The sequence below is a fragment of the Montipora capricornis genome, chromosome 14 (genome assembly GCF_036669925.1).
Source record: "Montipora capricornis isolate CH-2021 chromosome 14, ASM3666992v2, whole genome shotgun sequence".
NCBI lineage: Eukaryota > Metazoa > Cnidaria > Anthozoa > Scleractinia > Acroporidae > Montipora > Montipora capricornis.
The window spans coordinates 41,684,293-41,709,292 of record NC_090896.1 but is presented as its reverse complement, the minus strand read 5'-3'; the positions used below and the strand labels follow the sequence as shown (position 1 = coordinate 41,709,292).

At 38.9% G+C, this 25,000-nt stretch overlaps 1 protein-coding gene and 2 long non-coding RNA genes across 7 annotated transcripts in view; 2 read left to right on the top strand and 1 right to left on the bottom strand.

The window, feature by feature from the left end:
* The window catches only part of LOC138032314 (uncharacterized), a 9,183-nt gene extending 7,004 nt beyond the window's left edge, over window positions 1–2,179 (top strand). Inside the window, exon 2 of the long non-coding RNA XR_011128340.1 lies at window positions 1,465–2,179. This is a non-coding gene — a long non-coding RNA (uncharacterized lncRNA). The remainder of the gene's footprint in view (window positions 1–1,464) is intronic.
* A 7,656-nt stretch (window positions 2,180–9,835) lies between these two features.
* Window positions 9,836–25,000, bottom strand: part of LOC138032309 (uncharacterized) — a 15,768-nt gene continuing 603 nt past the window's right edge. Inside the window, exons 1-6 of one of the 5 annotated variants that reach the window (XM_068879968.1) lie at window positions 19,253–19,603; window positions 17,271–17,339; window positions 16,045–16,113; window positions 12,687–12,958; window positions 10,914–10,994; window positions 9,836–10,139 (exon numbers count right to left, since the gene is read on the bottom strand). In XM_068879968.1, the coding sequence (XP_068736069.1) occupies window positions 10,086–10,139; window positions 10,914–10,994; window positions 12,687–12,958; window positions 16,045–16,113; window positions 17,271–17,322 (528 nt within the window). In that variant the 5' untranslated portion in view covers window positions 17,323–17,339; window positions 19,253–19,603 and the 3' untranslated portion in view covers window positions 9,836–10,085. Of the gene's footprint in view, window positions 10,140–10,913; window positions 10,995–12,686; window positions 12,959–14,381; window positions 14,705–16,044; window positions 16,114–17,270; window positions 17,340–18,693; window positions 18,842–19,252; window positions 19,604–25,000 lie in introns of those variants that run through there. The other 4 variants (XM_068879969.1, XM_068879971.1, XM_068879972.1 and 1 more) reach the window with 4 other exon arrangements.
* Window positions 10,172–18,558, top strand: LOC138032313 (uncharacterized). Its single transcript, XR_011128339.1, has 3 exons — window positions 10,172–10,432; window positions 10,927–11,174; window positions 17,482–18,558. It is a non-coding gene; the product is annotated as an uncharacterized lncRNA (long non-coding RNA).

The window sequence follows — 25,000 nt, the reverse complement described above, 5'->3', positions numbered from 1 at the left end:
ATTTCGGGGCAACAAGGGACAATTTCTCTATCACCCACCAAACAAAGTGATTTCGACGCTTCTGGTATGAAAGTTTATATATGAAATGACACCTCAGGTGTCATCCAAGGAAAAAATACAAGTAATTTACACATGTCAAAAACCTCTCGAAAACCAAAGGATTGTAGCAAATTCCTTCACGATAAGAAAATTCCTCTCAAGAAATATTCAGCATTTTTGTGACCTTTGGACTGGATATTTTCCTGAAATTTAATGGGTTCTTTTTTGTGGCTATGTTTCCCCTTTTTTACCTTTTTCTCCCGGATATCCTCGAGCTCGTCTTCCCCACTTTCCCGGTGGCCCTGGTTCACCTAAAACACATTGAAATTTTTACTCAGAACATAGAAAGATTATTGCTGATGCACAAACGGAGGGACAAGGAGCACGGAGGGCACATTCGGTTAGCGGCGCGGCCTTGTTGTAACAGGTCCTGAGTTCGATTCCCGGTTCTCACATCTTTGTTTCGACTCCTAATAAAATGAGCGCACCGTCGACCTCAGGTTTGTCAGTTGAATTACTGTTACGATTTATCCACGTTAAAAGATGGTTACTTTAGTTTACTTTAGTTTAATAAAAAGCTCAATAGTGGTCTTCAAAAGCTCTACGCAGTGAACTTTTACTTTAAACTATACGCGACTGCGCTTTAGGGAATAAAAGCTTCAATAAATACGAAAAGGTTTCTATTAATGGGGGAAGGGTTAGGTGGGTTTATCTAGTAGGGAACCTCGTCTTCTTTTGTATGCCTACCTGCTTCTGGGCGAATTTGTTAAATAAAACAAAAATAATAATAATAATAATGATAATAATAATAATAATAATAATAATAATAATAATAATAATAATAATAATAATAAAGATAAATAATCACCAAAGGGGCCGTTGAGCCATTGAGCCAATTAAGATTAAATTAAACACGTAAAAATGAGCTTAATTTTTATTAAGAAATAAAGGAATCCCAAAGGGAATAAATCAATGGGTTGATTGATTGAACGACTGACTGTCTCGGGGTGTTTAGCTGGCATAAATTTCACTGTAAATTGAAATTAACAATTAACACAAATCAAGTCAAATTTTGGTTTTTGAGGAGAGGGGAAACCGAAGTACCCGGAGAAAACCCCTCAGTGCAGAGTAGAGAACCAACAAACTCAACCCATATACGACGCCGAGTCGAGGAATCAAACCCGGGCCACATTGGTGGGAGACGAGTGCTCTCACCACTGCGCCATCCCTGCACTCCATTTCATACAAAAGGCTGGTTATTTTGTATAAAGCAACTCAGTTTGTTTCTCATTCACTTCATGCGTGAGAAAATGCAAACTCAAAGAAAAGCAACTCTAAATCATGTTTATGGCAGAAGTAGGCGTACAGCTGTAAAGTTGGTTTACGGTCTCTTTACTGACGTCTATTTCTTCTTTATTGTGATAGGCGTGGAAAGAAACAGATCAGCTAAGTGTTAGTGCTTATGAACCTGAATAAAACTGAAGTACCCTTGATAGAGAAGGCGCTAAGATTTGCGTCCATATGATTCGCTTTGTAACGAAGGGTTCACGACTAATCATCAACCGGCGCGCAGACGTTTACAACAGAATTGTATGGAAATGTAGAACGTACTTGTAACACTGATTTTGCTCATTCCGTAAATGCACAGACTAGCCGTTTTACCTGGCTCCATATTTACAGAGGGAAAAGAGAAGAGGATATAGGCCTTTAGACTCTATCTTCAGAGCTGGCGTGAGTATCGCAGAAACGGACTTTTCAGTCATCTCTTACCTGGAGGGTTATCTTTGTTTGCCGTGTTTTGATAACCAGCTGGATAGTTTACCGTAGCCTTAAGTTCCAGCTCTCTGACTTGCCGTTCAACGGAATAATTCCGTATGAACAGAACGATAGCCAAACAACTGCCAAAAAACGACAAAATGCAGAATATCAGGAGGGGATTCAGTGTAGATTTACTGTCTGAATAGGATGGCATGGATTCTTGTACAGGGCCTTCCATATTGCTGACGTCTTTGGAGTTAGACAGTACCAGTGTTACGGCGGACTGAACCCTACTTAATTTGTGTCAAATCATCTTAGTTGACTTTTATAACCGCTTCTCAGACTATTAAATTTCACTATCTCCAAATACTTGGAGACAACAAAAGAAGCTTTTTTTTCAAGAGGTTCCGGTTCTATTTATGGTTCTGACTTAGCTACGAGGAAAGGAAAGCTGTTCTAGCTGATTTATTCAAATCTGCGCTCTGTTTGCAAAGAGGCAACGTTGGTCTCGGTATTGTGATCTAGCCGGGCACTATACGTATATCATCTGGGAGATCAAAAACTATAATCTGTAATCCACTTGCAAGAATGCCGCATTGTTAGCCGGATGCTGTGGTTTGTTGTCGTCCATCCGACAAACATGACCATTGTTAAAGCATCTGAATCAGTAATCGGAGCTCGCAAGTTCGACTCCTGCAAAGCAGGGGGCAGTTTCTAACGAAACTGTGGTGCTGCGTCGGTGGGGAAGTAGTATACAAAAATTTGGTTTTATCAACGGGGTTGATAATGTAAATAAATGATATGTCCTCAAATAATTCTTCACAAAAAGCTGAGACATTAGTTACTGTTCTCAAATATTCCAGCACAAGATATATCGACTTAAAATTTGTTCATCAATTACTATAATAAAATTGTAAATTAATGTAATGAAAGTGAAACTCACTAAATTACATAGGGAGAGATTAACTGTTGCTCAACTGTTGCGTTTGGCTTTTCGTAATGTAAACTGCAGAAACCTCTGGTTAAATATCATCGCGCAATTACCGCTTAAGAGTTTAGCACAGCTTCCTTTGTTTCATCATTTTCGGCCTACCGAAGTTTGATCCCTTACTTTTTATCCACGATCAGGGTCTTTTCATTCTCGATCACTTCTGTAATATTACATCTTCTTATAAGTTTTGAACTTCGGGGACGAGCTCTCCCTTGTTAAAGATACTTTTATCCTAAACAACTTCGATGTATTTACCATTTCTGAAGCTCCTGGAAAGGAAAGGAAAGGAACTTTATTTAAATGTCTAATCTTCTAGTTCTGTAGAGCACTAATCGGGGACACTGTACTGAAATTGAAATTAACAAGTTAACGCAAATCAAAACAAATTGGAATTGATTGGTTACAATGATCAGCTGCTTAGACAAGACCGGATCGAAGAAAGCCGGCGAGCAGAATTGAGGGTGGATTGTGGCAGTTTACGCCAAGACTATCGGGCTACTCTCGGGACAGTTTTTTGGGTGTCAGAGGACGACTTTCCGAACAGCAATGGATCAAACTTCAATGTCTCAAGTTGTTCTTAGCCTGCAAAGTTCAGTTATTGACCGTCAAATTCATTAATTTACTGTTGTTTTGAACGCCTTCAGTACCAGAAGCTTTGTTGACTGTCTTCTATTCGGTGAACCTTCCATGAGTTATCATATTGGGAGACTTGAATTGTAATGGCTCATGTGCTCACTCATCCAGGAGGCCTGTTCATTACGACAGTCCAGTGAACTCCCTTTAGATTATCGTTCTCTTCAGAGCAAAGTAATCAAGACCGTGTTTTAAAGATTCGAACTCAACCATCCGCTGTCATGGCGTTCAGTTTATTTTAAAATAAGGCTCTGCGTTTAACAACGACATACTTTCAACATTTGCAATTAATTATGGAAGCGACCGAAGTTAGCTTTTGTCCAAGGTGGAAAGCTGCATATACTACACCTCTTGCGGGATGGCTGCAAGATGAAATTAAAATTTAAATGATAAAATTCTTGATCGTTGGCGCTAATTATGTCATTAAAAGCAGCAAATTGTGGAACTCATGTAAAGATCGCAAACTTTCCTCAGTTTGGCTTGTGGACTGTTGTGGATTGCTTACGATGGCAATCTATTTTAAGAAAACAAACTGAATTCTTTGTTATTTGTAATATCTAAATCGAATAAGAAAATATCTTATTCTTAACTAAAACATTCAACTGAGTTTAATTCTCGGCCTACCTTACCAGGCAAGCTTATAGAATATCCCATAACTTATGAGCAGCCAACGCGAATGCTCAATCACTGATAGCGAAAGCTGCCAGGGTCTAAGTTAACAATGGGATAAAAACTAGCCTTTCCTTACCTTGTCTCAGACTTTACTCTCATCAAAGACATCAAATATGAATGTGACGAGATCTTATATTCTTTCCCTAACTTACAGAGGCAGCTGGTACTCTAGTAATAAAGGAGTAATAGGACAGTGTCTACTTCTAATCATTGCACATTAGCCCGGAACCTGCATGTTCAGAGGCGGCAGTTTTTCTTTTTTTTTTATTTAAGTGACAATTTAATTATTTTAACAGTAATTAATTCTACTTGAAATAAAACTTAAGACTTTCCTCTTTTAAATTACATTTTATAAATCATTCGTAAGTAGAGTCCATGTAAGTGTATTTTAGATTTTTATTTATCATCTTATCTTTAGGCTATGGATCTACCTACTATATTTGAATATATTCGTACAGATATCTGGGCCTTATAAGTTCTAAATTTCAATGATTATTAATGCGAAATAGGATATGGCAGTGTCATGAGCTAATTACGCAATGTTGTGAAGTGTGTTTGAATATATTCGAACAGGAATGGAATTTGTGCTAAATGCTAAATTAGAGTTATCATAAGTCATTACAAGCAATGAAACACATTTCTCTATATGGCTAAATGAAATAAAGGCTCAGTCGTGTATTTTTTCCTTTGAAGTGGTTCCCATATTCTAAGTAGGGTTGATTCGTCGCTGGAAACTGCTGGGCAAGAACTTTGTGTTCAAACAAATCGGCTGAATAAACTTCATATTTGACTAATAAATCTTCACTTTTAATTAAGTCAACTAAGAATGCAATATAGGGTGAGCAACGATGACGTCTTTTCATTTACGTAATTGGTGTGGTCACTTTCGTCATTTTCGTCAATTGCATTTTCGTGACAATATACTCATGACAACTATGGCGCGAAATATTATTTCCACCATTCTTATGTCAGACTTTAATTCATGTCTTCAACCTGTCGCCATTTCGTTGCTCTGTGCCTTTATTACAGTGTTTTGTACGCCGTCCGCGGTTTTGTTCCTAGTTCGCAGCCTTCAGTCTTCAGTCTTCAGTCCGCAGTCCGAGTCCGCAGTCCGCAGTTCACAGGTCAGTGTTATTTCATGATGAAAACAAACGGGCGGAGGGATCAGTCGATGGCGGTGGAACTAATCATTCGCGCTCTTTATTAATAACCATTTATCCAGACATTGGAGCAAGTAAACAATGATTCTTCATAAGCTTGGTTGGTATGCTTTATTGCGAAACAGGTCTGTCTAATGACATGTTTTTATCACCTAGAAAAATTTGATCTGTTCGGAAATCTTAAGTGTCCGAAAATTTTAGGGAATGATTATCTTCATTTCAGAAATCGCCAGCTGAACGTGGCCTTCTAAGAACTTCCCATGCAACCATTTCCTCATCCGAAACTGCTAGATGACCTTTTTAGTGCCAACAATTGCTAAAATATCCCTTCCGAAAACGTCAAGGGACTACTTTTCCCTGGTTGCGAGACTTTTAGGTGATGTTTTAGTAAAGAATTCTATAGCTGTTTGGGAACGTAGAACCAAAATTCTTCGAACAGTTTGACTCTCCCGAACTCATATTTCCCCTAAGATTATCGTTGGGTACCCCTTAGGTCGATATGTTAAAATCGCCGGCACCGTGAACGACCGCCACAGCACCCTACAGGCAAACAACGATAAAGAAAGGACTCTGAAGAAATCGTGTAAAGTCTTATAGTTTGTTGAGTATGTGCGCAAGGCGTTGCTTTGGAGACATTTGATCTGTTCGGAAATCTTAGTTGAAAATTAAGAGTCCGAAAATTTTATGGAATGATTATCTTCATTTCAGAAATCTCCAGCTGAGCGTAGCCTTCTAAGAACTTCCCATGCAACCATTTCCTCATCCGAAACTGCTAGATGGCCTTTTTAGTGCCAACAATTGCAAAAATATCCCTTCCGAAAACGTCAAGGGACTACTTTTCCCTCGTTGCGAAACTTTTAGGTAATGTTTTAGTAAAGAATTCTATAGCTGTTTGGCAAAGTAGAACCAAAATTCTTCGAACAGTTTGACTCTCCCGAACTCATATTTCCCCTAAGATTATCGTTGGGTGCTCCTCAGGTCGATACGTTAACATCGCCGGAACCGTGGACGACCGGCAAAGTACCCTACAGGCAAACTACGTTAAAGAAAGGACTCTGCAGAAATTATGTAAAGTCTTTGTTGAGTATGTGCGCAAGCCGTTGCTTGAAGACATTTTCGAACCCAGGCCAAGTCTCGATCGCACTCCTGGACGCCAAATTGATTCTCGTACCGATGGCTATCTATTTATCTTACTAATTTTATCTTATTCTCTTCAGTTACCAGTCTTCTTAATTTAATTTTATATATATCATATTTGAATTTGTTCAACAAACACTTCTGAAGATGTATGTTGTAGCTTAGAAACGTCAAGTCCAAAGTAAAATGAGTTTTATCATTATGTTTGTAGCCGCTGTTTGTTTTATGTTTTTTGATTACATTGTCATTGAAAGTTGACACGATTTCTGAAAAGTCTCTCTTGCTCGCCCTCCGGTCAGTTCTAGAGAGGCTCTGCTCGCAGGGTGACGACAAAGTTGACATTTTTGCCTTTCACCATTATCGTTGTCGATCTGTGTTTTCAAACCACCTACGACGAGCCTTTACCACTTGTCAGTTCGTAACATTACAAATGGTGTCCAAAGTAAAAGTCACGATAATAACTGCTCAATTAACTTCATTAAGCAATAATGTCCATGCCACGACAGCACTTGCAAAAGTGCCTTAAAGTTAAAAACCCGGCCTGTGTCCTTCGAGATTGCTGCACTGGCGTTACATTCTACTGAATTATATAAGGCCAAATAATCTTCTAGCTACCCACGTATGATGCAGAGTCTGGGAATAGGCGAGTGCTCTCACAACTGCGCTATATGGTTATTTTCCACAATTTTAAATTCGATAATTTTTAAATATCTCACACAAAATTTCATCTAAGTAAGGTTTCTTTTCAATGTTTTTGCAAGATGCCGTTTGAAGCCAAAACTTACTCTATAGCCAAAAAAAGCCAGGACAGAAATGTTTGTGAAGTGCGGTTGAGAGAGAGATGAATTGAATAAGTGATCCTCGCATTTGCTGGACAATTTAAGCAATTGTCTCATATGTACACCTGAAGATTTTAGATGTCTTCAACGGGATTCGAACCCATGACCTCTGCGATGCGGGTGCAGTACCCTATGAAGTCACTCATTTCTTTCACGGGAACACATGAACCCAACAAATTGACCCGCTCTCATCTGAGTGGCTTCACAGTTCGGTTGGTAGAGCACTGCACCGGCATCCCTTAGGTCATGGGTTCAAATTAAATCTCGTTGAAGACACCTGAATTTTTTCAGGCGCACATATGAGACAATTGCTTAAATTGCCCAGCAAATGCGAGGATCATTTTTGATATTTTTATTGCTTTTATAAGAAAGTGTGTGTTACGGAAATCCTCCGTTTCAAGGAATTGTGTTCGCTTTCAAACAGATCATTTACTGTTGACAGGATACGTAGCGCATCTCCCTAAATGCTAAACCATCACATTTAGCATTTATCCTCTTCAAATTCACTGAGTTATCCGTAGAAAAGGAAAAACGCTTGCCTTGTTTAAAACACAGTCACGAGATTTTCTTAATTTTTTCTCCTACACTACCTTGAAGGTAGTCTAGAATTGAACATTTCGAAAACGTTTTAGTGCCCATAGCGTCTTTCGATTTGAAAATACAGCATCATTTGAACTTTCAAGTTTTCACCTTGCGTGACACCAAGCCAGAGGCTGTCTGGTTTTAAAAAAAAGCCTTCCTTAGACGTTTGAACAATTTAAAGGTTTCTAGTATGTATAGATTCTGTTGATGCGTATTTATTCCAATTCATGAAAAAAAAAAAAAAAAAGAAAGCGTTTTCATGGCAAAGTGAATTCCAATTGTACTTGTTGATTTTCGGCGGCTATATTTGTGTGAAATATTGGTACACAAGGATAAAGAGCCGTTAAAAGTTGCGTGTGATGCTTCGGTCCATAGCCAAAAAAATAATGTACCGCACAGACTTACACGTTCACAAAATTTCACTTTCTTAGCCTTTTTGTTGAACGGTTCAGAAATTAGCTTTTGTTGGGTGACATTCATAACTACCGCTGACCAACACCTTGGGCTCGCGTTTACCTGTACTCTCGAACTTAATGCCTGCAGTAGTTACTCATTTATTAATCGTTTCTGTTTAGTTCGGGAATCTATTCACCAAGGCAAATTATAATTTCAGCACCGAATGCGAAAAAAGACTGATGTTTATTCTTTGGCGGAGAGCAAAGTAGAGAGTGGATTACATGTCCCTACATCACACAATAACAAATTTAAACCACAGTGTTTATGACTATAGCTGTTCAGCATGCACGGTTTTGAAAACAACCCAAACAAGATGATAGTGACCAGGTAAATTCGTACAAGGAACTTTTTGATTAACAAGTTAGTTATGACAGTTTTTTATTCGGTATTCATGTCGTGACATCGGATATTTTAAGCGTTATTGCAATTTCGTATGAGATATATTTCAGTTATCGTTGCCTTCAATTACCTTTATTTGCCGTAAATAAAATAAATAGACAACTTAAGTACTGTTAACCTTCAAATTACGTTTAGGAACTAATTCTGTAAAGGGTTATTTTCTTTTATTTGTCGAGCTCTTTCTGTTAGACAAGGGCGCTGTCCGTGTTCGTTCAACGGCTGTTGACACCATAAAAGAACAGATGCCAAAAATTTTATTCTCGCTCTTGTCGGAGCAAGGATGGATGATACTCGTAATATAAGTTGGTTTCCGAAAGAAGCTTGAACTTTTACTATATTTGGATCAAAAGATGGCCTAAATTTCATCTTAGGAAAATCTTTCGTGACATGGGTGGGTGTTGACATCTGTTGATTGACACCTGTCAATCTGAATAATTTGAAACTACTTTGGTAAGCTACTGAAGGACCAGTCTTCGTTCAGGGAAAATGATAATAAAATTGATTGTATTGTGTGGTCAGGACGTCTTTCTGATTTTTATGCTAATTTGGGTTAAACTTTTAGAATTTTGGCCCCAAAACCAAGGGGGGTAGTCTAAATACCTTGAGAAAAGTCCCAAAGCCAGCCCACTCTGTCTTCAAGGATTTTCTGGTGTATCCTTCATTTTGGCTAAGTTTCATTGAAATCGGTGTGATGGCTTGTATCACACCTGCCTGGTCCTCTCATGAACTCAGTCTTAAATACCATGCCATTTCCCGGGTCAAGTGTCTGCTGACTCCGCGAATGTTCTCCATTCCGCAAACATTCTCGAGGCAAGACACAGAAGGCGTAACCACAAATTCAGAATGAACAGAATTAGATTGTTTAAACTCTGTACTTCCGCAAATACCGAAAAGCAAATTCATATTTCACAGTGAAATCACCACGAACAAGAACATCCTACATCCTCGCATGTCACGCATGCTCGTTACGGTTTCCAATGATTGACAGATTTCTTTACTGGGGCAATCATGCAAAGCCCAAAAGCGGCTCTTTTCTTAGCTCCTAGCATGCCTGCTGAGGTGTAGACAGATCACGTGAAGCAACTAAATCCTTTAGAATTAGTGGAGAAACAAAGAAGAATCTAATCGACACAAATTAAGTATATGCCATGATCGCGGAACTCATCATGAAACCTTTATAACAAACACTTTATTTCGTAAGGTTACAGTTACAAAACGGTATCCGCAAAAGCTTCATCGCCTACTTCTATATAAAAAGCTGATCCGGGCTACAAATCTACCAAGATACAGTCAATTTAGGAAATAAAATAATCGTTGCCATCATAATGATTATCGTCAAAAAGAAGAAGAAAGAACTTCATAACACAGTTAATGAACATGAACATTCAAAAGCTTTCGTGTGCTGTCCGGCCTTTATACTCAACAGGATCCTGATACCGGTAGGCTATCACCCTTTTCAGTCTCAGGAGTCTCCTGCAAAATTAAAATTACAAAGGCTGAGCCTTTTACGTAACCTTGACCATGTTAGTGTTTCTGACAGCGAAGAGGTAAAATAAACATTGGACATCCTGTTCCACGTATAACATTTCATCTTAGGCATGTTCAAAGTTCCAAAACAAAGGAAGAATTGTCAAAGGATAGTAAGAAGTCTCTCGCATGAGTATTGTTAGTTAGCTTCTAGCCTAGACGAGAAGGGAAAGGTCCTGGCAACGACGTTGACAACGTATCAAAAGGCACCGAAAATTTTAGTTTCAAAAGAGAGTTGGGTGGGTAACATAATCATTGTTTTATTCTCCTTTATTGATTTTTTCAGTTAGAGTCTCTACGGAGAGGTCATTTATCCCCTCTCAGTTATTTAACAGAGTCTGAGAAGTCATTAACTACTCGGTAAAGTAAATCCTGTAGCGACTTTTATTTCGGGGCAACAAGGGACAATTTCTCTTTCATTCACCAAACAAAGCGATTTCTACGCTTCTGGTACGAAATGTGTTTGTGAATGTTGGCTTCAATAGATTTTAGAAACTCACCGCTTAGATTTCACAAGCTGACCGCAGGTGTCATCCCAGGAAAAATACAAGCATATTTACACATGTCTAAAACCTCTCGAAAGCCAAAGGATTATAGCAAATTCCTTCATGATAAGAAAATTCCACTCAAGAAATATCCAGCATTTTTGTGACCCTCGGACAGGATATTTTTCTGAAATTTAATGGTTCTTTTTCGCGGCTACGTTTTCACCTTTTTTACCTTTTTCTCCCAGATATCCTCGAGCTCCCGGATATCCTCGAGCTCGACGTCTTCCCCACGTTCCCGGTGGCCCTGGTTCACCTAAAATACATTGAAATTTTTAGTCAGAATATAGAAAGATTGTTGCTGATTCACAAACAGAGGAACAAGGAGCACGGAGTGTACATTCGGTTAGTGCAACAGGCAGGCAGGATTCAATTGCCGGTTCTCACATCTTTGTTTCGACTCCTTCTAATAAAATGAGCGCACCGTCGACCTCAGGTTTGTCGGTTGAATTACTGTTACGAGTTATCGATGTTAAAAGATGGTTACTTTACTTTACCTTAATAAGAAGCTCAATAGTGGTCAAAACCTCTACGCCGTGAACTTTTACTTTAAACTATCCGCGACTGCGCTTTAGGGAATAAACGCTTCAATAAATACGAAAAAGTTTCTATTAAATGGGGGAAGGATTAGGTGGTTTTATCTTGTAGGGGACTTCGTGTTCTTTTGTATGCCTACCTGCCTCTGGGCGAATTTGTTAAATAAAACAAAAATAATAATAATAATAATAATAATAACTATAAAAATAAATAATCACCAAAGAGGCTTTTGAGCAATTGAGCCAATTATGATTAAATTAAACACGTTAAAAATGAACTCATTTTTTATTAAGAAATAAAGGAATCGCAAAGGGAATAAATCAATAGGTTGATTGACTGACTGACTTACTGTCTCGGGGTGTTTAGCTGGCATAAGTTTAATGGTAATCTGCTGAAAAACAGCATCTCGCTTTGTGCAATTTGTTCACTTTAAAAGATAAAAACATTTCTTATTTGTCTTGAGCCAAGGTATACTAAAGACCTCGAGTACAAATTCTTCTAATAGGGCTTTCACGACCTGTGGAGAACATTTGCTTTGAAAACGTAGTAGAATATCGGCTATTCAGAATAAGCAAATGGCATCATGCGTGGTCATTTCTAACTGCCTGTTGATTCGGATTGAAGAATCAGATCGCGTACTAGGCGCTATTAAAATCTACCTGGAAAACCATTTAAGTCGCAAGGTTATCAGAAGTATAACAATAATAGTTATAAATAGATGATGTGGCAAAAGGTTATGCCTGCCATTTATTGATCTCGATATAACAACAATGTCTCATGACAAGCCAACAGAGAAATCTGTGGTACTATTTAGGAGAAGGAACTTTTCGATCGGCCTCGGTTTGACCATTGACTGCATTGTGGTCTGGAATGCGAATCCACCACACTTGTTAAGAAAAAAAAACAAAAAAAAACAAAACAAAAAACGACAACATACGACAACGACAACAACAACAACTGGCTGCCTTGAGTTCTTTCGGTTTGTAAAGGTAATTTCATGGTTTCGAGAGCAATTTGGACTAAATAAGCATGCATAAATGTTTACAAAGACTAACACATTTGACGAGCCCTTAGGGATTTACGAGTGCTCATTGATTTCAAATTACACCAGAAAAATCATGTGATTACCTGTCAAAAATTCGAGACAGATTATCCTAATTATGCAAAAGCAACGGGCGCAGAACACGCAATCGGGCGAAAGTTGTGCCATTCCAGGGCTCGTGTGCTCGTGTTTGATCTGTGAGTTTCTTCCATCAGAGAATGCTTGGTTCGTAAGTGACTTCATTTTGTTCTGAATTACTGAATTACTATGTATATCATTAGGGTTTCCAACTATGTTTTTTATTTTTTATTTTTGGCATTTCAATATGAAAACTGCGAATAATCTTTGTTTTGTTGTGTCAAAACTTGCCTTTTCCTCCATTACATCCGGGATCTCGTTTAAGGCAAGTAGCTCCGTAACCTCCCTTTGGTCCTTGTTTCCCTGGAGGGCTATGCGGATTCCAGATTCTCCTTTAGCTCCTTGTATTCCATTTTTCCCGTCTCCGCCAGTCATTCCTGGTGCCAGTCCCCGCCTTCCTTTTCGACCTCGCCGGTCTGGGGATCGCTTTACATGTACTTTGCCTGGAGCTCCAATCAAAGCAAATAAACGCCCTTGTTTCTCTATTTCTTCCCCGATATTTTCTAAAGCGAGACAACAGCAGGTTGTTAGTGAATTCTCTGCTTGCCTTTCTGGCCTCTTATCAGTCAGGAACGCTACTGGTTACCGTATTGGAAAGCGACACTTCCTCAAGCTGATAAATGAAGAACTTTACTTAAAGGCACGATAACTTTACTCGACAGGTATCAAGAAATGGTCTATTACAGTGGCTCAACTTTTTTCTCACATCTCCAAACAAAAGCTTATTGTTCTGTTGCGTGCTTAGGAAATTGAGCGGAAACTTGACGAAAGTTAATTTTAATATTCGGAAAATTGTTCGTATGAGCACCAGAAAAACGAGAAACTGTGTTGTGTTTCTGACCACTGGGACCCGGCAGGCAAATTAAACCTTTGGAATGACAAAGCTTGATGATTTCTTCAACGAGCTTTGCCTAAACTGACAGGAAATTGAGATCTTGCTGTCAAGCTAATTAATGTCCCCGCACATATTTTCTAATCAAGGCAAGCCATCCCCACAAATATACCAGACACGGTAAACTTAAAAGTACGCACACACTGAAAAAGCCTCAAGCAAGCTGATTGAACTAATGTTTCCCCTCTTTTCATTATCATGCCTCTAATTCCTCAGGGCCCTTAGCAGCGATCAAATATAACTAATTATGTTAAAGGAACCTCGAGAGTATCAAAGACCTTTGCTTGTGTGCATGAACTTGATGCATTATTTGCAAATGATCATTGCTTTAGAGCTTGGATTGGTCTTCTGCTAGCAATGAAAGTACGCAAAAAAATAACCTAGAATTCATTTCATCTGATCAAAGAGTACAACAACGGAACGTGGCCGAAGGAACATGTTGTGGAACACGTAAAGCCGATGAGAGCAAACGTTGAATCGTTCGCTTTCAGCTAAAGTAATTATGGCGCACATCTTCTAGCAACGAGTTTTTGAAATGGATAGCTCTCAGTTGCGAAACTATCGGATACCAAATGAATCACATCAACAGAAGCTGTAAAGTTGGTTTACGGTCTCTTCACTGACGTCTGTTTCTTCTTTCTTGTGGAAGTAACAGATCAGCCAAGTGTTATTCAGGTTATTGCTTATGAACCTGAATAAAACTGAAGTACCCTTGATAGAGAAGGCGCTAAGATTTGCGTCCATCAAAGTAAATTCGTTTTGTAACGAGCGCTTCACGAATAATTCAACCCGGGCGCGCATACCTTTACAAAAGAGTTGTATGGAAATGTAGAAAGAACTTGTAAAACTGATTTTGCTCATTCAGTGAATGCACAGACTAGCCATTTTACCTGGCTCCATATTTACAGAGGGAAAAAAGAAAAGAATATAGGCCTCTAGAATCCATCTTCAGAGCTGGCGTGAGTATCGAAGTAAGATCGTTGAAGAAGAAGAAGTACCGGGCTTTCAGTGATCGGAATTATCAGATTTCTTACCTGGAGTGTTGTCTTTGTTTGCCGTGCTTTGATAACCAGCTGGATAGTTTACCGCAGCCTTGCGTTTTTCAGCTTCTTGCCAGAGCTCTTTGACTTGCCGTTCAACGGAATAATTCCGTATGAACAGAACGACAGTCAGACAATTGCCAAAAAAAGACAAAATGCAGAATAACAGGAGAAGAGTCAGTCTAGATTTACTGTCTGAATAGGATGGCATGGATTCTTGTCCAGGGCCTTCCATATTGCTGATGTCTTTGGAGTTAGACGATACTGCTTGTACGGCGGACTGAACCCTACTTAATTTGTGTCAAATCACCTTGACTTTTATAGCCGCTTCTAAGACTATTAAATTTCACTTTGTGACAACAGATCAATATTTCTGCGTTTCCAACATAACTTGATTTCTCAATAATTCAGCACGCTGAATTAATGGAGAGAATTGAGGTATTAAGCCCAATAAACATGTAATTTACAATTTTTACAAAATATATATATATATTTGGAGACAACCAAAGAACATCGACACTTCTGCGCGTAGGCACAGGGTATAAAACAGGATAAACCTTTAAACGGGAGCGTCTCGGCTCAGTAAACAGGAAATAATTAGAAAATGAAAATTAAACGGCAAATCGGAAATCGTAAGTTGTCGCCGAGTTCTTAGTGTTTCCTTACAACTAATTTTTTTTTTTCCAGAGGTTCCGGTTCTATTTATGGTTCTGACTTATCTCTGAGGAAAGGGAAGCTGTTCTGATTTATTCAGTTTAAAAACAAAATAATATAAAGATGTACAAGGGTTCGAGGGGGAAGGGAAGGGAGGACCGGAGCGGAACTCCGCGTTCTCCCGTAGGCTATTATACAGATGGATGGAGACACGTTTCGCTCAATTAAATGCAAGAAAACGTGATGATTATTCAACAAATCAAATATTGGCGTATATGTCCACACATGTATAAGGGGATTTTCAAGACTAATCCAGAACCTCCTTAATGACTGAGGAATTTCATATACACAGACCAGGCCCGGGTTCTAGAAGGTTGGTTAGCCTTCAGGATCGTTATTAAAGTGCCATGACAACTGTTAAAGTGCCATGACAACCCGAGATTGGGTGATTCGGAAAAGGCTGATTCTGGTCCAGACCAACACACAGGGACCTCACTTCCAGTACGAAGGCGGGATTTATCGTTCAGTATCCGAGAATTTAGACCATCAGCATGGTATATCATGCATGGTTGGGAGGGTAAATACTCTGAGACATGGAAGCCACACCTGATAACTTCAAGTTGGCCTCAAAGTCAAGCAATCTAGACTGAGCTTATTGACGAATTAATTTTAGCTTCTAGGAGTAAACATTTTTTCCAAATAAATTATTTTAGTTTCAGTCAAATGCATTCAAAATTAACAACCTACGCGGAATCAGAATCTTCATTAGCAGTGATATTAAAGTGCAACTATTTTACGCTAACGCAACGCTTGCTCTATAACGATTCTTCAATGGTCTTCAATTAACTCTTCCACTTAAAATGAAATGAGCCATAAACTGCATCAAGTGTAAAATTTATAATTATCTAGTCGTTAGCGTTCTTTAACATTTATCTCGACATTCCTGCACGTAATCACTGGTGCTTCATAAGCTAGATAAGTATGCTATACTGATTGTTATCACCTTGATTACGACGTGTTCTCAAGTCCAAACCTGTCTGGGTACCAAGGAGTAGATTTCTTAACAAACTGTCTGTGGAAAGTGAAAAATAAAAATTTGGTTTTATTCGTAGTTAATAAAGGTAAAAAAAAAGTTAACCACTCCGTTACAAAGATTTGTGAGCTAACATTCGATCTTAAGCCCCTGTTCATGAGAGCGACAAGCTGTGCAAGGTGTTCTAGGGTATTAAAATAAGTCCATTAATCTTTATATCTAATTCCTTTTGAAACTCGGAAATCACGAGTTTAGAAATCTTTAATCGAATTCAAGTCAGTTCGATCGAAAGTTGTTTCGATCGAAGGTCGTTTCGATAGACAAAAGTCTCCAGTCTCCTTCTATGCATGCCGATAATTTTGCCTTTTGTTTTCAACTAATTCATGATGATTTTTTTGCGGTCAAAACAAGCCGAATATTATCTTATTTAACAAGATTGAACTCTTGGAAGAAAGGAACGCCGGCAACAAAGGAAATCAATTGAACACCGCGTTTCCGCGTCGCGCATATTACTTCGCGCAAACATTACACAACACAAGAACTTTTATTATCTATACGCTTGCAAAACTGTAGTTTTTATAAACATTTACTCTTCGATCGAACTGACTCTTGCCTTCGATCGAACTGACTTTTGGTTTCGATCGAAAGGAACTTCGATCGAAACGACCGGTTACCCTTTAATCAGCTTTACAGCTCTGTTTTCTTAACCTGCATGTGTGAGTGGAATTAGACACATATCAATGCTGGAACCCGACCAAATATGTTCTTCCTTTTCTTAGATGATAAAATAACCGGATCTCGTCAAATAAACGTTGAAAACATGCGCGGGTGGTTCCTTGAGAGTTTGTTTGGCGGTGTCCAGCTAGAAAGCTCTGCTCCTTTGGACACCGCACACCAATTAACTTTCTACATTATGGCCTAATATCATTCCTCTTCTCTCTTTCTCTTTTTTTTTAATTTATTATTTATAATGTAAAATTGGACAGTGTGAATAAAAAAATGAATTGAATTGTAATGATTATTTAGAACTGCATGAATTTAATTAAGGCACCCGAAATTTGAACGCACTACAGAATATACTTTACGAAAGGACTTGTAATCCGGCCAGGCTCTTAATTTAATTAAGGACAGTTATCGACTCCTTTTCCGCTACTTTACGTCTTCCTTGCATTCGGAATTAGAGAAAAAAACTATACCTTTAAATTCGTTGTTATACCTCGAGAGAGTGAGTGCCTTGGCAGGGGCCATCAAATTCTCTCATGGGTCTATGAATAAATAAAGAGAGGGTGATTCCTTAAAAGAACATCTACATATGGTCAAACTTTAGTCTTCTCGGACGAGGGAAATAAAGTCAAGTTATTGTCTCTGTACAGTTGTTCATAAACATTCTTTTCTTTTTGTTTGCAGTCGGTGGCGGTAACCCCCCACCTTTGCTGAACAGTTGTTGTCTATGATCTATTTTATATTCGGTAGGTTTGAGAGTTAAAATTCGTCACCTTTGGTGGCCAAAATTATGCCAAACAATGTTGACTCTGTTATTGCTAACGAAGCCCTTCAGCAAACTAGCGCGCCGCCATACAGTCTTCGTTTATTCGTTTAACTTTTCATCACCCTTGCAACCCACTACGACAAAACGCCTTGTTATAAAGATAGTTTTATCTTAAACAACTTCAATGTATTTACTCTCTCTGAAGTTCGGGCAGATGAAAACCGCGAAGTCTCAATTTGATTAGTTACAACGATCAGCTGCTTAGACAAGACCGGATCGAAGAAAGCCGGCGAGCAGAATTGAGGGTGGATTATGGCAGTTTACGTCAAGACTATCGGGCTACTCTCTGGACAAAGTTTTGGGTGTCAGAGGATGACTTTCCCAACAGCAATGGATCAAAGTTCAATGTCTCAAGTTGTTCTTAGTCTGCAATGATTAGCTATTGACCGAACTCAACCATCCGCTATCGCTAACGCTCGAAACGTCAGCTTTTAGAATCTCTGTACGGTGGCCAATTTACATTATCAACTCCGTTGATAAAACCAATTTTTTGTATACTACTTCCCCACCGACGCAGCATCACAGTTTCTTTAGAAACTACCCCTTCATCCGCTATCATGGCGTTCAGTTTATTTTTAAATGATAAGGCTCTGCGTCTAATGACATTTTGTAAACATTTGCAATTAATTATGCAAGCGACCGTAGTTAGCTTTTGTCCAAGGTGGAAAGCTGCATATACTACACCCCTTTGCGGGATGGCTGCAACATGAAATTACAATTTAAATGATAGAATTCTTGATCGTTGGCGCTAACTATTACACTGAAAGCAGCAAATTGTGGAACCAACGATCGCAAACTTTCTTCAGTTGGGCTTGTGGATTGCTTACGATGGCAATGTACTTTAATAAAACAAACTGTATTCTTTGTTATTTGTAAAATCTAAATCCAATAAGAAAATATCTTATTCTTAACTAAAACACTCAACTGAGTTTAATTCTCGGCCTACCTTTCCAGGCAAGTTAATTGAATATCCCATAATTTGTGAGCCGCGAACGCGAATGTTCAATCACTGATAGCGAAAGCTGCCACGGTCTCAGTTAACAATGGGATAAAAACTAGCCTTTCCTTACCTTGTCTCAGACTTTACTCTCACCAAAGACATCAAATATGAATGTGACGAGATTTTATATTCTTTCCCTAAGTTGCAGAGGCAGCTGGTACTCCAGTAATAAAGGAGTAATTGGACGGTGTCTACTTCTAATCATCTGCACATTAGCCCCGAACCTGCATATTCAGAGGCTGCGGTTTTTCTTTTTCTCTTTTTTTTTTTTTTTATTTATTTAAGTGAGAATTTTATTATTTTAACAGTAATTAGTTTTCATCACCAGAAATTTAAGACAAAATGGCGGACGCCCAAACTCGACCCAGACCTTCCTCTCTCTAAGAATGGCCGCCGATCGTTATAGAGAAATGTATGGAGAAAATTGAAGAAGTGGAAATTTCAGATCTAAAGTGGCATACACGACATTTGCCGACCTCTAAATGTAAAGTGTACCTACCATATCATTATTTACGGTAGTTTTGGTCTCTCGAAAGTTCGCCAACGTGCCGCAAACAACACATTTTACGAACGGCTGTCACAGTTCCTTGAGCTCTCTAATTCTTTCAAAAAACCTCAGAGGTGCCTACCTTCCCTCCACATTTTAGAACATTTCGTTGATGTGAATCCTTGGTGCCGACCTCTCTAATCGTCGATCGATGTTCAAACTTTAAAACGTGATAAAAATCAGCCTTTATCCATTCCCTAAATTGCCGCCCAAATTGCGATAAAAGAGGTAAAAATACATCCATTTCTGCGATAAAAGCGGTACAAAACGCACCACTGCGCTTATTATTCCTTGTGAAAAGTAGGGTTTCTGTCTCCAGTTTGTTTTGATCGCCATCTTTACAGGTGGGTACTTCATATATGATTATTATTATACAGAATATCGCTGGCTAAGTGTACTGTGGGCCCTGATTTTTGAAAATTATTTTAACTCTGCCAAGTCACACGCATGAAACGAAGTTGTTTCTTCTCTCTCGAACAGGAGCCCAGACTCTACTTTCCCCTTTTTCATTCTCCCTTGTATTGACAACCTCAAAAAAGAAATTAAATTGAGTCACATCCTTTGATAGTGTGTTATTTCAGTCCTTGTTTTTTCTATGTACTGCTTTCTTTATGCCGCCATCTTGAAAATTTGAAAACGCGTGCCAAATACTTCGCGGGCGCAAAATGTCGCCGATTTCTGGTAATGGCTTCAAATAAGACTTAAGACTTTCCTCTTTTAAGTTACATTTCATAGATCATTCGTAACAAGTCAGGTGACAAGTGGAGTCCATGTAAGTGTATTTTATATTTTTATTTATCATCTTTATCTTTAGGCTATGGATTTACCTACTGTATTTGAATATATTCATACAGATATCTGGGCCTTATAAGTTCTAAATTTCAATAATTATTAATGAGAAACAAGACCATTATTTTTTAATATGATATGGCAGTGTCATGAACTAATTACGCAATGTTGTGAAGTGTGTTTTATATTCCAACAGAAATGGAAGTGTGCTAAATTCTAAATTAGAGTTATCGTAAGTCATTACAAGCAATGAGACACATTTCTCTATATGGCTAAATGAAATAAAGGCTCAGTCGTGTATTTTTTCCTTTGAAGTGGCAAAGAATGTATTTCTCACTGGTTCCCATATTCTAGGTAGGGTTGATTCGTCGCTGGAAACTCGGCTGGGCCAGAATTTTGTGTTCAAACAAATCGGCTGAATAAACCTCATATTTGACTAATAAATCTTCACTTTTAATTAAGCCAACTAAGAATGCAATATAGGATAAGCAATGATGACGTCGTTTCATTTACGTAATTGGTGTGCTCACTTTCTTCATTTTCGTCATTTGCATCATGTTTATGTCGACACTTATCCCCGGCCTTGATATAAAATATTGCTAAGTAGAGCAAGCCGTGCACTTTGCAAGTGGTCGCACTACGTTTGCTGAGACATGGAAACCTCAAAAAAGACAACTACAAACATGTTGGCGTTATTCGGCCAGCAACGTGGCTATTTATTATATCATCAACGAAATCAATAAAAACTGCAGTAAATTAAAGCCATGTTCAGCAAAGAAGGGGGGAGGAAAAACGCCTACACCTAAGAATGAAAGGAAGGGGATCGAAGGACGGATCAAGGGTAGGGAGGGAGGGAAAAAATCGTGATAATCCAAGTTTAGTCCGTGAAGAAACAGCTAAGAGCGCCAGTCACGAAAATTGCAATCCCTTAACTAGACCTACCCTTACTTCGCCCTTATCTATGATTGGCTCATATTTCTGCCTGAATGCATCTATTGACCCGAGGAGGTCAAAGTCGACGACATAAATACCATCATTCCTTACAGTAATAATGCCCCTTTTTCGTGACAATTAATATACTCATGACAACCAAGGCGCGAAATATTATTTCCACCATTCGTAGGTCAGACTTTAATTCATGTCTTCAGTCTTTCGCCATTTCGTTGCTCTGTGCCTTTTTTACAGTGTTTTGTACGCCGTTCGCGGTTTTGTGCCTAGTTCGCAGCCTTCAGTCTTCATTTTATACCCGGTCTGCAGTCCGCAGTCCGCAGTCCGCATATTTCATGATGAAAACAAACGGGCGGAGGGAGCAGTCGATGGCGGTGGAACTAATCGTTCGCGCTCTTTATTAATTACCATTTATCCAGACATTGGAGAGAGTAAACAATGGTTCTTCATAAGCTTGGTTGGTATGCTTTATTGCGAAACAAGTCTGTCTAATGACATGTTTTTATCACCTAGAAAAATTTGTTCTGTTCGGAAATCTTAGTTGAAAATTAAGAGTCCGAAAATTTTAGGGAATGGTTATCTTCATTTAAAAAAATCGCCAGCTGAACGTGGCCTTCTAAGAACTTCCCATCCAACCATTTACTTATCCGAAACTTCTAGATGACCTTTTTAGTGCCAACAATTGCAAAAATATCCCTCCCGAAAACGTCAAGGGACTACTTTTCCCTGGTTGCGAAACTTTTAGGTGATGTTTTAGTAAGGAATTCTATAGTTGTTTGGGAACGTAGAACCAAAATTTTTCGAACAGTTTCACTCTCCCGAACTCATATTTCCCCTAAGATTATCGTTGGGTACCCCTCAGGTCGATATGTTAAAATCGCCGGCACCGTGGACGACCGCCACAGCACCCTACAGGCAAACAACGATAAAGAAAGGACTCTGCAGAAATCGTGTAAAGTCTTTGTTCAGTATGTGCGCAAGGCGTTGCTTGGAGACATTTTCGAACCCAGGCCAAGTCTCGATCGCACCCCTGGACGCCAAATTGATTCTCCTACCGAAGGCCTTCGCCTTCTCAGAAATATGATGCGTGCGCTGACTAAACCGGTTTGACCGGAGTGACTAGCCCAGAAACTTGAGCTGCGGCGACTTAAGAAGAGTTCTGAGAGGCTCTACTCGCGCGCAGGGTGACGCCAAAGTTGACATTTTTGCCTTTCACCATCGTTGTCGATCTGTGTTTTCAAACCACCTACGACGAGCCTTTACCGAACATTGTCAGTTTGTAACATTAAGGTGTCCCAAGAGAAAATGAGGGGACAGAGAGGGAGGATCTCGGTCCAGCCCTTGGGATATGTCATGTCCACGAAAGTTATTTTTAGACGAGCGGAAGTCTTCCGAGACGTCCGCATGCAGGCCAACCTCGGTCCGATGTTTGAAAGAAAATAAATATTCATCAGCCTTCCAAGTGCGCCGCCATTTTCTCTTTTCACTAAGAACCTGAGAGCGAGGCAAGACTGCATGCGGACGTCTCGGAAGACAGACTTCTGCTAGAACAAAGACTTCTGCTCGTCTAAAAATAACTTTCGTGGACATAACATATCCCTGCCAACGCCCTAAGCCTCCCTCTCTGTCCCCTCATTTTCTCTTGGGTGTCCAAAGTAAAAGTCACGAAAATAACTGACCAATTAACTTCATTAAACAATTATGACCAGGCCACGACAGCACTTGCAAAAATGCCTTAAATACCCGGCGTGTGTCCTTCGAGTTTGCTACACTGGCTTTACATTCTACTGAATTAATAAGGGCAAATTTATCTTTAGCTGGATTGATTCGACCTGTTGCGGTAAAGATACATCTTTTTTTCTCTTTTATACTTTCTTTTATTTTCTTTACCCAATAAATTAAATTACAAATCGTATTTACATCCATTAAAACGGCTTCTGTCAAGTCACACTAAAATAACCAAAAAGAAAAGAATAAAATAAAATGCTACAGCTCTACTTGATAGCGCTGGCGCACTAATTAGAGACAGTACACTATACAGAAACCAAACCCAATCAAATCATATCAAATCTTAGATTGATGTTTAGTTGAGAAGAGGGGAAAACCGGTTTAGCCTGAGAAAAACCGCCGCTCGGAGCAGAGTAGAGAACCAACAAACTAAACCCACGTATGACGCCGAGTCTGGGAATAGACGAGTGCTCTCACAACTGTGCTATATACTTAGTTATTTGACAAAATTTTAAGTTCCATAATTTTTAACTATCTCACGCAAAATTTCATCTAAGTAAGGTTTCTTTTCAATGTTTCTGCAAGTATATAAGCATTTCTTAGGTATTTTCGTTAGGCGAGGTCAGTATTGGCAAATTCGTCATTCACCTTGGAACAGAGTCTTTGAACGTGTCCAGTTGTTTGAGAAGTTCTACTTGTCTTATGTTAGCCACCCACTTACTTTCATTCAGTATAAAATAACTGAGATCGAAATCTACAAAATGCATGCACACAAATTTAATTATAGATGTTAGAGCGTGAGTGAATGCCCCTGATGCAACAGTATTTGTTGAAGAGGGGCATTGGCATTTTCCGTTTTTTTCGGAATCCGATTATGGCCTTTTTTTAGATCGCGTTTTCGTTTTTTGCTCAAAAATAATATTGAAGAAAAATCTTTTTTTTTTTGGTTTTAGTGCCGGTCGCGGCTTGCGGTTTTTCCAGTTTTAGCATTTGTTAATTGGTATTTGGTCAAAATTACAAGCGGTTTTTCTGTCTTAGGTATGTGATGAGGTTTCCGGCTATTAGCGAATGTACGTGTCAGCTGCGCGCACATTCTACAACATTGATGCCATTTCGTGTGAATTATAATCAGCCACCTGACACAGACTCAAGTTCGCGTGCTCCACGAATTAATAATGAATTAGTTCGATTTCGGTTTTAAAAACTCTGTAGTTTTGTTGCAGCTTTCGGTTTTGATCAAGAGTACTGTGGTTTTTCTGTTCTGAGCGCTTTATTGATGCATGCAGTTTTGCGGTTTGTTAAAGACCGCGAGGCCCCATTTTTATTTTGTTGTTACGAGTCAATAGGTCAAACCAGCATGCAAAAAGTGAAATGTGCGTCCTTGAGAAAGAGTTTGCTTAAATGGGCAAATGAAGAGGAAGCGTGATTCAATAGCTTCACCTTAAATTTGTTCCATTTCTCACACAACTAACTACTGACAGAACACCGTTCTGGGTGATGTCAAAGAAATATGTCAAGTACACACGTAAAATTAATCATATTATTTGGCCAGAATGTTAATTCACTTTTCTAAAGTCTAATTAGTTAACAATTCATCTGACGCTTCATCAGTTTTGACAAAGATGCGAGGTACGTTTAAGTTTCCTTACCCCCTAAAATTTTGGCCATGACCAGAATACCCGTCACCCAAGCTTTAACCGCGGCGAGTTGCCCAGGGAGAGACATAAGAACAAAACAGCATTGCTCGACCCTGTTTTTTGTTTCGTTTCCTCAAACCAAGTAACTATTTTGACTTCAGGGGAAACTTTGAGGTGGACTGGCCAATCAAAACAGAGTTTATAATTGAAATCTAAACATCTTTGAGACGTAAAAACCAACTTATGAACATGTGAGCCTGAAGTATCGCAAATCATACTGCTGACAAACAAAAAGCGAAGAAAATGGGTCATAAATATGAGGTTTTGACTATTTGAATGATTTTGGGTTAGATTAAAGCAGTATATTGTTTAAACTGATCCAAAGCTACATTATTTCTCGTGATAATGAGTAATGTAAGCAATGTTCGCACTCATGAGTCGTAGTAATAAATTGGGTTAACCAGGAACCAGTTATTTTAAAGCTAGTACTGGTAACTGCGTGGCATTTGAAGGTAAAATAGGTATTTGCAGACTTTATGCTTCGATGTATTGTGCACATGGCGCGTGGGCAGTGTATTTTGGTCGAAATGATTTATGGATAATCACATTCTGATCGGATGTCGCTTGCTCTGTAGTCCCAATCAATGACAGGACCGGTAACACCGAGAACCCGTCTGGAATTGAGGATTTACGCAGAAGATATAACCGCTTATTAATTTAACAGTTAT